Here is a 13456-nt window from a genome sequence, read left to right on the forward strand (position 1 = left end):
GACTTCAATACCCAGCGACTGCGTCCGATGAAGGATGCATAGAGGTAAATATTTATGGAATACTCCAGTGAAATATTATTTAATGATCTCTTTATTCAATATTTAACTAATTTTTAATACCTCTTCTTCAAAATCCTGATTTGATTAATTTGTATGCTGCTTTTTATTCAATCGTACTGAATATGCATGAAGTTTTTGCCACTGGAGGTTAAATTGATCAATGTTGCTTTTCATCTTTCATCTTAAACACATTTCAATATTTATACAGAAGGCATACGAGAAAAAATGTTGGACATCAGAGGGTTTGGTTAAATAAAGATTGAAACAATGACACTTTTCGTAATGTAAAAAACATGAAACTGAACTCAAATCTGTCCTCTTTCTTTATTAATGGTTTTCATTTACAATGGTCAAATAAGAAAATTACACGAATGTTCTCAAATATATTAATTTGATTTAAACAATTTGATAAAACTTTACGTAGAAATTTGGAATAGACTTGTATGAATCAACAAAGATATATTGCCAAAACTTCAACCTAAAAGAGTGGTCGATGCTATTAAATTAAACTGACGTTTACTACATTTGAATTTCAACAGGAATTATAACAACGGGTACACGAGGACAGCCGATGGGTGGCTATCCTCCACCGTTTCAAGGATTTGCGCCACCCGGTACAGGATTTGCTCCTCCCGGAAGTGGCTATCATCCACCAGGACAAGGATTTGCGCCGCCCGGTACAGGTTTTGCACCACCTGGACAAGGATTTTCGCAACCTTCACCACCCGCCTATCCTCCACCACCATACACACAACCTCCTCCGCCTGAACAAGGATATCCTCCTCCTCCTGAAGCTGTATACTATCAACCAAAACCAGTTGGTATTGTTGTAAGTATAATATTCGCTGTATAACTTTACAACGTGTCTCCACCGAGAGATAAGTAAGTTTAAAAGGGGAAGGAGCTAAAATTATTGGACGTGAAGTGATAATGAAAAATATGTTAAGATACCACAAACTAAACTGTCGAAGGCAGCAGCCACTGGAGGTCGTACAGTGTCATGTATAAGTGTTTACATCCTATGATGGATACTTGTTTCATTGGCAATCATGCCACATCTCCTTCTTTATAAGGTTTGTCAAGCTCCTGTGTAGAATTATAGGTAAAATAATCCATCCTGTCACAAGCCATTTAACATTAGGAACAGTAATGAACATCACAGATATTTAACAACAATTTAAAGGATTAAGAGGTCTCTTAGTTTTCAGTTTCACATACCTGTTGTGCAATAAACAGAAGGAAATGTGTTGTTCCGTTGTTGTTTTTGGTCTTTTTTTTATGTGTCTCCGTTTGTTTTGTTTTTTTGAGGGGTCGGTGTTGGTTGTATGTGAGGTCTGTTGTGTTTAGCATTATTGGTGATAACTGTTTACGTTTTATGCATTTTATGCATCAGTATACATGAGCAACGCTATAATCAAAAAGGGTATGTGAAAGGAAATGCCAAACATGTTTAACGGGTCAGATGAGTATATGTCGTAAGCTCTGTTTTCAGTATGATAGACTAGACAATAATTGGTTATGTTATATTATCATTTAAAGCCTGAGTATATTATAATGCCTATAAGAGTATAAATAAAATCAAATGCACCAAATCTAGCATATATTGTAGTATTGTCCATCTTAATCATGTTCAGCATTTCGGAAATCATATACTAATACTTAATATAGGATATTATAGGATTATGTAAAAATCATATTCATTAATATATATGATTATTTAGATTTGTTAAATAAGTCACAAAAAATTGTCAAAAAATTGAAAAGGGAAGTCAATCCCGTTGCAAATAAATAGTAGGTGGTTCGTAGTATCTTTTATAAAAAGCTTTCTTAAGTTAGGAAGCATTCATAGTGTGTCGTTGTAGTTGATAGATTATCCTTTCGGTATCTGCGTATATATCTTTTATTTGTCCGTCTCATACAGAACAGTTAATTGTCTATATACATAGGGTTATTACAAATGAAAGGCTTTTGTGCGGACATCTAGTCTTCCTTGGTATTTGTAAACTGAAAGCATTCTTTTTCGTTTTATAAAAACGAATTTTTATAATAATTCTGATAATTTCGCGACATATTAAATTACTTGCATTCAAATGTTTTATTGCCTCCATCAAATAATGTTTCAATTGGTCTCCTCTTTTAGGTTTTACCAGATAATTCTGGACGTGTGCAGAGAACACCTCCCCCAGACTGGACAGTTCCGGCTGTAATTGCATGCATCTTCTGCGCATGGCCATGCGGATTGATTGCAATATTGTCAAGTAGAAGTGTAAGTTACTGTTTGTTTTGATCATATATCGAGACATCGGCAGTTCTTAAAAATAAGCTAACAAACAATATGTTATCGTGCTATTTAAAATTATGACTTTTTACCCTTCTTAGGCTTCTTTTCCAGGGGCGGATTCAGGCGGGGGTGTGGCGGGCGTGCGCCCCCCTTAATTTTGCAAAGCATGGGTTGTCCTCAGCTTAATAAAGAATATTTCGATAATTTTACCTCAAAAAATTTAAGTTTGCGCCCCTCTAACCTTAAATCCTGGATCCGCCCCTGTTTTCGTTTTCATTGTTGTCTTTTTGATTCCGTGCCTTTATGATATTCCAACTTGTATCTCTATCATAAACAGATGAACCAGTTGGACAAAGGCAATTGCACTCTCGAAGGTGGGGGACCTATGCCTCCCCACCTCAACCCACTTTTTAGGCCAAAGTATATTAAAGAGAAAAATATACAACATATTGGGCTATACACAGGTTGGAGAATTATCTCTTTCGTGGGTTATAATATCCCGTTTGGTAAACAATTAAACTGTGCAAAGTTTTTTTATTCAATGGTAAATATTGCAAAGTGCTAATGATTACATAATAGGAAATAACTTTTGGTTAGCAACTTTTCTGAATACCGGATTGTTTATGAGTTTGATCATCCCTTGGAAGATGCTGATTTTCAGAGGGATCAATCTAGCAACTTCTTCATTTCGGGAAAAATCGCTGACCAAAAGTTGCTACCATTACCATAAGCTGAGACTATTATACTAATATATTATATCCCAGCCCTAAGTAAATGCGCTTTTCAATATTTTTGTTAAATTCAAAAATTCTGATTTTTGCACTTCAAAAGTATGACCCATGTGGGTGATTGTCCCCACCCTGATAAACAATTTTTGTCATTTTTTTCTCTCAGAATTACGAAAAAATTTCTAGCAGTAAAAAAGTTTTTAACGAACACAAAAATTTCTTGCATCACTATTTCGTGTGTCCTACATTTTTGTATCTATCCTCAATCGCTTTTGATATGTTACTTAACTGCATATTAATCTTCAATAGTGATCTTTGATCGTTGTTAAAGGCTGTGTACTATTGACCTTTAAATTTAGATGTATAGGTATTCACCATCTCATATGTTTTGTCTTCTCTTTTCTTCTTTATTCAAACAATATTCCATCAACATCCATTTTATTAAATTTTACCCCAAATTAAACAGGAAATAAATCTTTAGATGCCAAAGTGAAAAGTTGTCACATATTTATAGTAGTTATGCGTAGGCAGATATATTTGAAACTCTGAGCACACTCAATATCTAATTTCGTATATTTAATGTTATTATTATTATTTTGTAGGCTAAAAAGGCACACGAACAAGGAGATTACATCTCGGCACGTACGAGAGCTGATAATGCCAAAAAACTTATAATTTTCAGTGTTATTGTTGGGTTATTTTGCTATGTCTATATAATATACTCACAAGTTCGAAATGTCGCAATGTATGATTGACAAACACTTGTCTTTTTAAAGACGTAATTGAAAAAAACTGATCTTAGTTGAAATGAATGAAGGAAAATTGAATCATTTCTAAGAATATTTATCAAAATAATAAAATTTATGTTTGTGATCACTTCTTTTTATTTTAAATTATATTGAACCTATATCCTGAGGTTACCATGAGAGTGCGCAGATTATAAATGAGCTTCTTTACTGTATTGATAACACAATATTTCCCGTATAGTTACACTGTTAATATCGTGAAGCTATATACTGTATGTGTTGCAACTGGAGTTGCCATGGTGTCACAGAAGCAAGGATTCAAATCCAGCTGAAAGAAGGACAAAAAATAACTACCGTATAATTAGATATATAAAATTTAAAAAAAAAACACAATAATATGACTGCATGGTAGCATTATTGTTTTTTACGACACAAAATAGCTGATCAGTTATATGTTTTCCATCTACTAGCATGCCAACGCACATCCTGTTTTATGTTACAATATAAAAATAAGAGATGGTATGATTTCCAATGAGAGAACTCTCCATCAGAGAAGTAGACGTTAAAACAACTATAGATCAACCGGTACGGCCTTCAACAATGAGCAAAACCCATATCGCATAGAAAGCTATAAAATGCGCCGTATGACAAATGTAAAACTATTCAAACAAGAAAACTAACGGCCTGATTTATGTACAAAACAATAAACGAAAAACAAATATAATAAACAACAACAAACCACTGAATTTCAGGCTCCTGAATTGTTCAGGCACATACAGAATGTTGCGGAGTTTTCTGGTACTAACCCTAGATAAAGCCGACGAGGAATAAATCATTCGACTACAAATGATCATCGAGGGCGCTGGACACAGTGCAGACATAGTTTCATGGATATAACAGACGAATGTATTCGGATCCCGCTGAAGAAGGGCCACAAATCAATTACCGCTAATTTGCAAATCTTACATTGTTGGACTAAATTTCAAACAAAGTATATATAATGTGTTTTTAGCCAATTTATCCGATAGTTAATGTCTCATATTCAGAAGACGATATATGTATACATACATATATACTTCGTCTGCATTAAGCCCAACAATATAAGTTCTGCAAATTTATGGTCTTTCATGGCGATAATTGAACCCATGTTTATGTGACAGCGTGTCCTGTGCCTTAGACCACTCTGCACACTAGGCTATATGAAATGTAGCTTTCGATATAGAAATATACAATAGTAGATTAATCCAGTGGCGAATAATATACTTGCTTATTTATATCAATAACGAGCCTCCTCATGGGGTTTTTGATTATGTGATTACTTGGCTGTTTTCATAATGATTATTTGATTACCAGAGTAAATATTTTATGATTATTTGATAATCTAAGACTGTATTTTTGATTATTTGATTATCTTGTTTAAAAAAATAATTGATGATTATGTGATTATATTGCCAAAAACTGTGTGATTATCTGATTACTTGGACACCCCCATGAGGGCCTCAATAACATATTAATATCATATGAAATACCACGCTTTGTAATAGAGTCGGATCTAATGTGCGTACTTATAGTCTACAATAGAACATGGCATTCCTACCCGTACACATTATAATCTTTCTTGGCGGAGAAAACAGTACATACTAATTTTTGAAGTCTTTGGTTTGGCCTGGCTATTGATCGAATGCACTCACGACTTCAGTACTTGAGATGAGCACGCCTAATTAATGAAAGAAATAAAAATCATAAAATGAGACAGAGGGGTTATTCTAATTTTAGGAATACCACTGTTCAAAAACCACCAGCGTACTGGAGTGATAACCTGATCACTCAATGTAATGCTTTTGCTGTGAATAGTTATATGTATAAGTTTAGTTGACCATTTCTTATGTGCTTATCAGGATCGATTGATTTAGTGGTTGTCGTTGGTACGAGTCTGTCATATTTGTTTTTTTCGGTTGATGTTTTGTCATATATCAGGCCGTTGTTTTTCTCGTTTGTATGTTTCCATGTCAAGGCTTTTAAAGCACCATGTACGGTTTAGGTTTAGCTCAAACGGTGATCTATAGTTGCTTACATCCCCTTCAGTTGGACTTTGGTGGATAGTTTGTCTCATTTGGCAATCATACCACATATCCCTATTTTATATAATAGAACGTACAAGAAAAGCGCTTTACTCTCGAATAATGGTGTGACAGATCACAAAAACACACAATAATAAACAATGTAATACCGTTTTAAAGAATGCTCGCAGTTACTGAAAGCAAGCTCAAAGTACTGAACTTGCTGATAAAAAAAAATAATGTTTAGTATTGTCTCATATGTTACATCAGTAAGGGTATCAATCACAAGGACAATTTTGCACTTGTAAGCTTTATCGCAAAAGGCTGGGTGCGAAATACCAATTTTTATTATTTTCATGCAGGAATAATTATACTTTCACAATACTTACCTCTTTTTTTTGTGAAAAAAATGTAACAAAAAATATGTGATAAAATAAAGTAAACGCTTTGACTGGTTTATATCTGTATGTAATAGTTTTCAAGAAATGTATATGATATGTACATTAAAATCTGAGATGACACATCAGACATGCATATATAGAACCAACTGAGAAATGTACACCCTTTAAGAAGAAACCAACGGAACAGTGTCATGATCCGGCAAAGAATGGACAATTAACTATAGGAAAGGAAAAGTTGTCCCGTTTATTATATTTTTTTTGTATGAGTATCAACATCAGAAATTCTAACAAAAAGGAAATCAGTCGTTACTTATTTTCGATTTAGACAGATCAGGTGAATACATGTTATTCATTCATTTAGAATAATCTAAATAGTTTCCAGAAAATATATCATATAAAATATCTGCCGGAATTGCTGGAAGGCTATTATCAAATGGCGTTTTGTTTATTGTCTATTATGTTTTACCATAATTTGTGTTTCATAACAATAAAGGAATAATTCTGTCATAAGAGGGGCACAGTAAGTTCCCATTATCAATTACTTGGTGGTATACTTTACCTACAAAACGAACATAACTATTATCAAGGACAAAATAATGGCTTTAATAACCTCCATGCATGTTCAGTAAGTGTACTTTTTATAAGTTTTATTACAGTAAAAAAAAGAAGGTATAACGACTGCAACAGATATACATGTAGTTACAATCAGTCAAGTTTATCGAAATATTAAAGGGGAACATTTCTCTTTGATAAGACTGTGTGGTAGTGTAGTGTAAATAGTAGAGAAATCAAAACTGTCAACGGAGTTGAACAGCCCAATAAAGGATTGTAGTATATGTAATAACGTTGTATCTATCTGTAAAGTCGTGCGATCGCGTTGTGTGATCAACACGTACAATCCAATAACGTCACTATCTATGCAGTGTCCTTAACAACCAAACTTGGATTGCTCATGAAGAATCAAGGTATTTTTTTCATCAATACTACTTAGAAAACTTTGCTCCTAATTAAAACCACCCATTTTACTAAGCAATAATCAGAATCGGATAAAAGTTCCATACTTTTTTTCTATAATTTTTATATAAACCTTTTAACGCTTTGTCATTTTCCTTATTTTGTTATTGTGGAAATTTATCATATATATAAATACAATTTTGTAAATAGCAACGTAATTTCTTTTTCCTTTCTGTTTAATTGTTTGTAGAAGTAGCAAGTTTCTCTCTAAAAATGTAAAATTCACAATCTGAAAGAGGAGAATTTGAGCTTCCCCTGTGTGTTACTTTAATTGAACATCCAGAAACTATCAGTAACCAACTCGTAAGAAGAGTAGTTTAATATCAATTATAAAAAGGTGGACAATACCAAAGGAACATCTAGAAACAATAGAAACTTTCATCATATGTATATCTAAATACTTTCAGTGAGATCAAGAAATCTCTTCAGTTCTAAGAAATTCTTTGTCGGAATTTATCAATACAAAATAAATGAGTCAACTCATTTAATTTACATTCCAACTGGAATAACACACACATATATATATAATATTTAATTTTAATATTTAATTTTTATAGTTACTAGTAAGCCACTTATTTCTTCTTCTTATTTTAGAGCTTTACTATATTTGTTCAATTTTTATTGTCGGTATATATATTATATATAAATTACTATTTTATAAATGACAGACAACCTCATACTTTTTCACTGATAATGATCGGCATGCTCTTGATTGAAGAATGATAATTTTTCATTTAAAAAAACTATTTAGAGACTGTGTAGTACTTTTAAATTGATATTTATATTATTCCATGCCTAGCCATTTTAGTTTATTTAAATTTATTCTACACTTTACATCTCCAAAAGTTTTTGTTTAAGTACTTTATTGATGTTTGTGGGTCTGTATTTTGCGGGGAATTGCGTGCGTTAAGAATTTTTCATATGGCATGGGCCTTTACAAAAGGAGGTTCATAAGTTGGCCTTAAGATCATTGATTATTTAGTTAAGCCTCGATCTTCTTGTGTTATAGTCACTCCAGACCAAGGCATTGCCCGGCAAGCTGAGGAACTCTTCCCTCCTAGTCGAGGATTAGATAACCCTCCCACGCTTGGCAATGGAGTTTCTTTGGAGGAACAAAACCGAACACAAAATTGCCAGAGGTATCCAGCCCAATATGCTCCAACCAGATCGGCACAACATTCTTGGGTCGGTCCAAGATTTCCCCTGAGTCCATTGACGAACAAGAATCAGAATTTTAAGAGTTTTTCAGAACAAAACTATTCTCCTGCACAACCTTCTCAGACTGAAAGAGTTTCAGTTCGTCTTCGTCCATCCACTCCAGAATTCTCAGCGCAATATCCCCAACCTGACCTTAGGTTTCAGAATCAACAACCCCCGTCGTATGAGGAATCGATTAAGCACTATATTCCTAGGAGACAGAAAAATCCTCCGCGATGTTGCACTGTCTTTTATCAACCTCCAAGTCATCAGAAGGAAGGCTTTGATATATCAGATGGGTCTGTCGTAAGTATTAATATGTATAAGAAACGTCGAGAGCATTGACATAACCTGGCAGGGAGATTGAAAATTAACTGTTACGACACTGTTCTTATTGAACTGAGACTGGAGGTTCTTTTCCAATATAGCATCCTTGGTCATAAGGAGAAACTGGTTACGGAGAAACGAATATCATGAAGTGTTGTAGTAAAATTATAAATTGCCAAAGACAAAATTTTAATATAACAGACCAAACAAAAAGAATAAGACAAAAGTTTAATATAACATAAGTAAAACCACACAAGAACCGAGAACATTATTTCCAGAAAAGGCGAAACAAGTAAACAATGATATATCAAAACTTACTTATTCGAGTTACAAATTGGATATTTGCGTCTGTGATAAATCTCGAATTGCCTGTTCTACTCTTTTTAAGCATAACAAAAAAATAATTTTTAATGTGAATACAAGGGATTTGGGGCCAAATAGGTCAAAGAGACGGTAACACAGTGACACATAAAAGCAAAAATACAAAAAAGAAAAAGAAAAAAATATCAATGGAAATTAAAGCAGAGCAATTTATAAAACGGAGGATGTTTGTGTACCCCTTACTTTTGAACGGACCGAACTTTTCCAAAAGTCTATAGATATCTCAATAATGCATTATGGTTTTTAAATTTGGTTAAGGATACATTCTGGAGTAATATGTGTTCATAACGTACAAACAATTCCATCTAAGTTCTCTCGCATGTCATGATAGAATTGATAAAAAATGTGTTTTTCTTTTTTTATATTTCTGGCACAAAAATGTCCGGACAGTGACACTCTTGTCTTTGAAAAAAAACCCAAATAACTTTGCTTGGCACATTGCAATTTACTTACCATGGCTTGGACAAATGAATTGATTAAAATTCTCTTAATTCTCTTTCAAACTGAATCAAACACAAATATATTCACAATCATTATTCAGTATCATCGATCTATTCAAATTAAAGCTTTAGTCATATTATATGTATAAGTGTTTACTTCAATATTAAAAATGATAAAAAAAATATTCTTCTATTCTTTTGGGTGTTAATAATTGGTATCGTTTCCTTTTCATTTGTTAAAATTTTTACCAAAATACGTGAAATAGATAAGATAACATAATAAAATATTGTCTTGTTTTCATAGTTCAAGATCATTTTGGGGTTTGGCGGTGTTTTGCGGTGTTCGTTGGTGTGCGGTGGGGTTCGGCGGTGAAAAGACCTACCGGGAGATCAGTGCTATTCGCATTTTTCGACCCTTTAGAATTACATCCTGTTTTGTTGATTTTACAGGATGTAATTCTAAAGGGTCGAAAACCAACGAACACCGCAAAACACCGCCAAACCCCAAAATGATCTTAAACTATGAAAACAAGACAATATTTTATTATGTTATCTTATCTATTTCACGTATTTTGGTAAAAATTTTAACAAATGAAAAGGAAACGATACCAATTATTAACACCCAAAAGAATAGAAGAATATTTTTTTTATCATTTTTAATAATGAGGTAAACACTTATACATATAATTAATATGACTAAAGCTTTAATTTGAATAGATCGATGATACTGAATAATGATTGTGAATATATTTGTGTTTGATTCAGTTTGAAAGAGAATTAAGAGAATTTTAATCAATTCATTTGTTTTTTCTAGCAGTATTTGATATGTTCATAATTAGATCAATTAAGTCTTACAAACTTGTAATAAAGTATCTATTTATAATGAAAAGAGAAGATGGGAACACAAGAAACGGAAATGTAAAATAAATCATAATAGCCAGTTTGCTTTGTTAACAATGTCTCAAAAGAAGTCATATCATAGTTTTTGTTTTGTTAACGATGTATCAACTTTCTATAAAACAATTGAAAAGTGAAACCATACAGTATTGGAATCACAGACATTTCCTGTAAAGGTTATTGGACAACATTTTATTTCCGATGAAAATAATTGGACAATATTTATTTACAATTGATATTATTGGTCAAATTTACGATTGGTTCTAAAATCTGAAGAGATTTACAAAAAGGTAAATATTGACAGAACAAGAAATTTATGGAAAAATTCTCAAAAAAAATATCTAAAAGTCTATAACTGAAATCATAACCCCTAAACGCAAAATTGTTTGGCCCTGTGGGGACTCCAGACAGAATTGTTCCAAGAATTCAGTATAGGGTACTCATAGTACTATTATGACTGTCAGCAATTAATTATCATTAAATATTTGATTTTCGGGCAACGGATCTTCAATGATTCAACTAATCGACAAAACTTCCACTGTTACTGACTGATGACGGAATCGCGTTCTTGTACCTGTTGTACAGTTTTGTTTACCATTTAAGATTAATGTCTTTCCAGATATTTACAGACCAGTCTGGATTTATTAGTCCACCAGTAGATTGGACAATTCCAGCAATAATTTCCCTTGTTTTCTGTCCATGCATTGGATTATTAGCTGTATCAGCAAGTAAACATGTAAGTTATTTAAGTTATTACTTAAAAAAAAAAGTACGATATAACAAACATACTCTCGGATCTGTACTTAGTGTCTTTTTGATGTTTGGATGTACAAGCACCCGGCCACGTCCACTTGTATTTGTAGTATTTGTATTTTTATCCATCTGATGAGTTAAGCCTCTTTCAACTGATTTTTATAGTTCGTTCTTATGTTGTACTGTTATACCACTGTCCCAGGTTAGGGGGAGGGTTGGGATCCCGCTAACATGTTTAACCCCGCCACATTCTGTATGTATGTGCCTGTCCCAAGTCAGGAGCCTGTAATTCAGTGGTTGTCGTTTGTTTATGTGTTACATATTTGTTTTTCGTTCATTTTTTGTACATAAATTAGGCCGTTAGTTTTCTCGTTTGAATTGTTTTACATTGTCATTTCGGTGCCTTTTATAGCTGACTGTGCGGTATGGGCTTTGCTCATTGTTGAAGGCCGTACGGTGACCTATAGTTGTTAATTTCTGTGTCATTTGGTCTCTTGTGGAGAGTTGTCTCATTGGCAATTATACCACATCTTTTTTATATAAATGATCGATGATATTATATTTTGATTATTAGTATAATAGTCCCAGGTACAATCGGGTGTATAGGTGTACAACCTGGGACTATTATAGTCCCAGGTACAACCCAATCAAACTAGTTAACCGAAGGTGGACACAGATATATGTAAGTCAGTCTTTAAAGATCGACATACACTATGTAAATGGCAATCTCGAAATCGCCTGAATCTAAATAAATTGTGAACGAATAAATCTGCAATCAACAAGTTTTCTGTATAGATATTAACAAAACCGTAAAAAAAACAAGTGAAAATATGACAAAAATTAACAAAAGTATATACTATAGCTATTGGTCGAAAATTAAATAAAATTGTGTACAACATAGTTAATGACATCCATCATATCTGTCTATATCATGATGAAAGGAATATAAGACTAAATCACACATTTGTATATTCCTAATACATTTATTATCTTTTTTTGCAGTCTAGAAAGGCTGTTGAAGAGAGGGAATTTGATATTGCTCACCAAAAAGCCAAAAGTGCCAGAAATCTAGTTTGTATTGCTGTTCTTTTAGGACTATTGAGCTGGGGATATTTGATATGTTATGCTTATTTCTGGAGATACACTTACAGGGATTAAAATAATATCAAATAATGTTGTGTAATTATTATTGTCATTCACCATATTGCCTGAAATGGCGAAATACGACCATGGATCTCAATTTTTTGGGACCCCTTAATATCAGCTCCCTATCACATATGTGATATCTTTTGTCAGAGCACTTAATTTGTTTTTATAATAAGAAAAGAAATGATATAGGGATATCCATCACTGACACAAAATCAGTGCACAGCAAAAAACCTCCATCCATGACACAAAATCAGTGCACAGCAAAAAACCTCCATCCATGACACAAAATCAGTGCACAGCTAAAAACACAAAATGCAAAGGAACAGTGCTTTTTCAATATAGCTGTTCTTCATCTGTCTGCTTTTGAAGTCTGTTTTGGAATAAGGTAATTATTTGTGTCTGCATTTGCTTGTTTCTTGGCTGTAGAATGTCTGCTTTATCTACACATTTGTTTTTCCCCAGGTCTGGTTTTGAGCTATGTGTGAAATTACTCCTTGATCAAGTTTTTTAATCCTTAAAAAGTTTTTGCTTCTTTGAATGTACTTGTACTTTGTATAATAGATAAATGGGTTATATCCACTTATATGTTAGTGTTCCTTTGTTTGTATATTCTCCTATTGCTTGCATGTCCACTCCTTATTTATGCCATTGTATACTTATATCCGATCATTTGTGAATTTTTCAATTGTTTAATTGTGATTCTTAATGGTATTTCAGTTCAGAAAATCATACATTCTATGTAAAACTATGATCCCAAGGAAAATAAACTTGCAAAGACATTATCAAATCTGTATTCAGGTTTAAAGGAAGTTGCCAAAAATATATAATCATTTGCAGAATTCTGATTACTACATTTATTGATAAAATCATATCAAAAATGCAGCTAGCATCACTTAGGAATCATTCAATATTTGTGTACTTTTTTTATTCTTGTATTAACTGATAAATTTTGTACTTTTAATGCTAGTTTTTTATAGCGACCACTTTGAAATTCAAATTTGCATAAATTTAATGGAGCACCT

The 13456-nt window shown here is 32.9% G+C and overlaps 2 protein-coding genes across 2 annotated transcripts; both read left to right on the forward strand.

The window, feature by feature from the left end:
* Positions 1-3880, forward strand: LOC127706880 (uncharacterized). The gene is made up of 4 exons (XM_052211614.1): positions 1-44; positions 600-889; positions 2201-2326; positions 3672-3880. Exons 1-4 carry the CDS (start codon positions 35-37, stop codon positions 3822-3824), a joined length of 579 nt encoding a protein of 192 aa, XP_052067574.1. The 5' UTR covers positions 1-34; the 3' UTR covers positions 3825-3880.
* Positions 3881-7208: 3328 nt separating this feature from the next.
* Positions 7209-12443, forward strand: LOC127705537 (uncharacterized). The gene is made up of 4 exons (XM_052209864.1): positions 7209-7241; positions 8300-8793; positions 11152-11268; positions 12288-12443. Exons 1-4 carry the CDS (start codon positions 7229-7231, stop codon positions 12441-12443), a joined length of 780 nt encoding a protein of 259 aa, XP_052065824.1. The 5' UTR covers positions 7209-7228.
* The last annotated feature ends 1013 nt before the right edge of the window (positions 12444-13456 follow it).

The sequence above is a fragment of the Mytilus californianus genome, unplaced genomic scaffold, assembly GCF_021869535.1.
Source record: "Mytilus californianus isolate M0D057914Y unplaced genomic scaffold, xbMytCali1.0.p SCAF_6, whole genome shotgun sequence".
In the NCBI taxonomy this organism is placed as follows: Eukaryota; Metazoa; Mollusca; class Bivalvia; order Mytilida; family Mytilidae; genus Mytilus; species Mytilus californianus.

Excerpts from the sequence above, each read along its gene's own strand:
- LOC127705537 (XM_052209864.1), top strand. Across the intron at positions 8,794-11,151 it reads ATATATCAGATGGGTCTGTC|ATATTTACAGACCAGTCTGG; the intron begins GTAAGTATTAAT and ends ATGTCTTTCCAG. Across the intron at positions 11,269-12,287 it reads CTGTATCAGCAAGTAAACAT|TCTAGAAAGGCTGTTGAAGA; the intron begins GTAAGTTATTTA and ends CTTTTTTTGCAG.
- LOC127706880 (XM_052211614.1), top strand. Across the intron at positions 890-2,200 it reads CAAAACCAGTTGGTATTGTT|GTTTTACCAGATAATTCTGG; the intron begins GTAAGTATAATA and ends CTCCTCTTTTAG. Across the intron at positions 2,327-3,671 it reads CAATATTGTCAAGTAGAAGT|GCTAAAAAGGCACACGAACA; the intron begins GTAAGTTACTGT and ends ATTATTTTGTAG.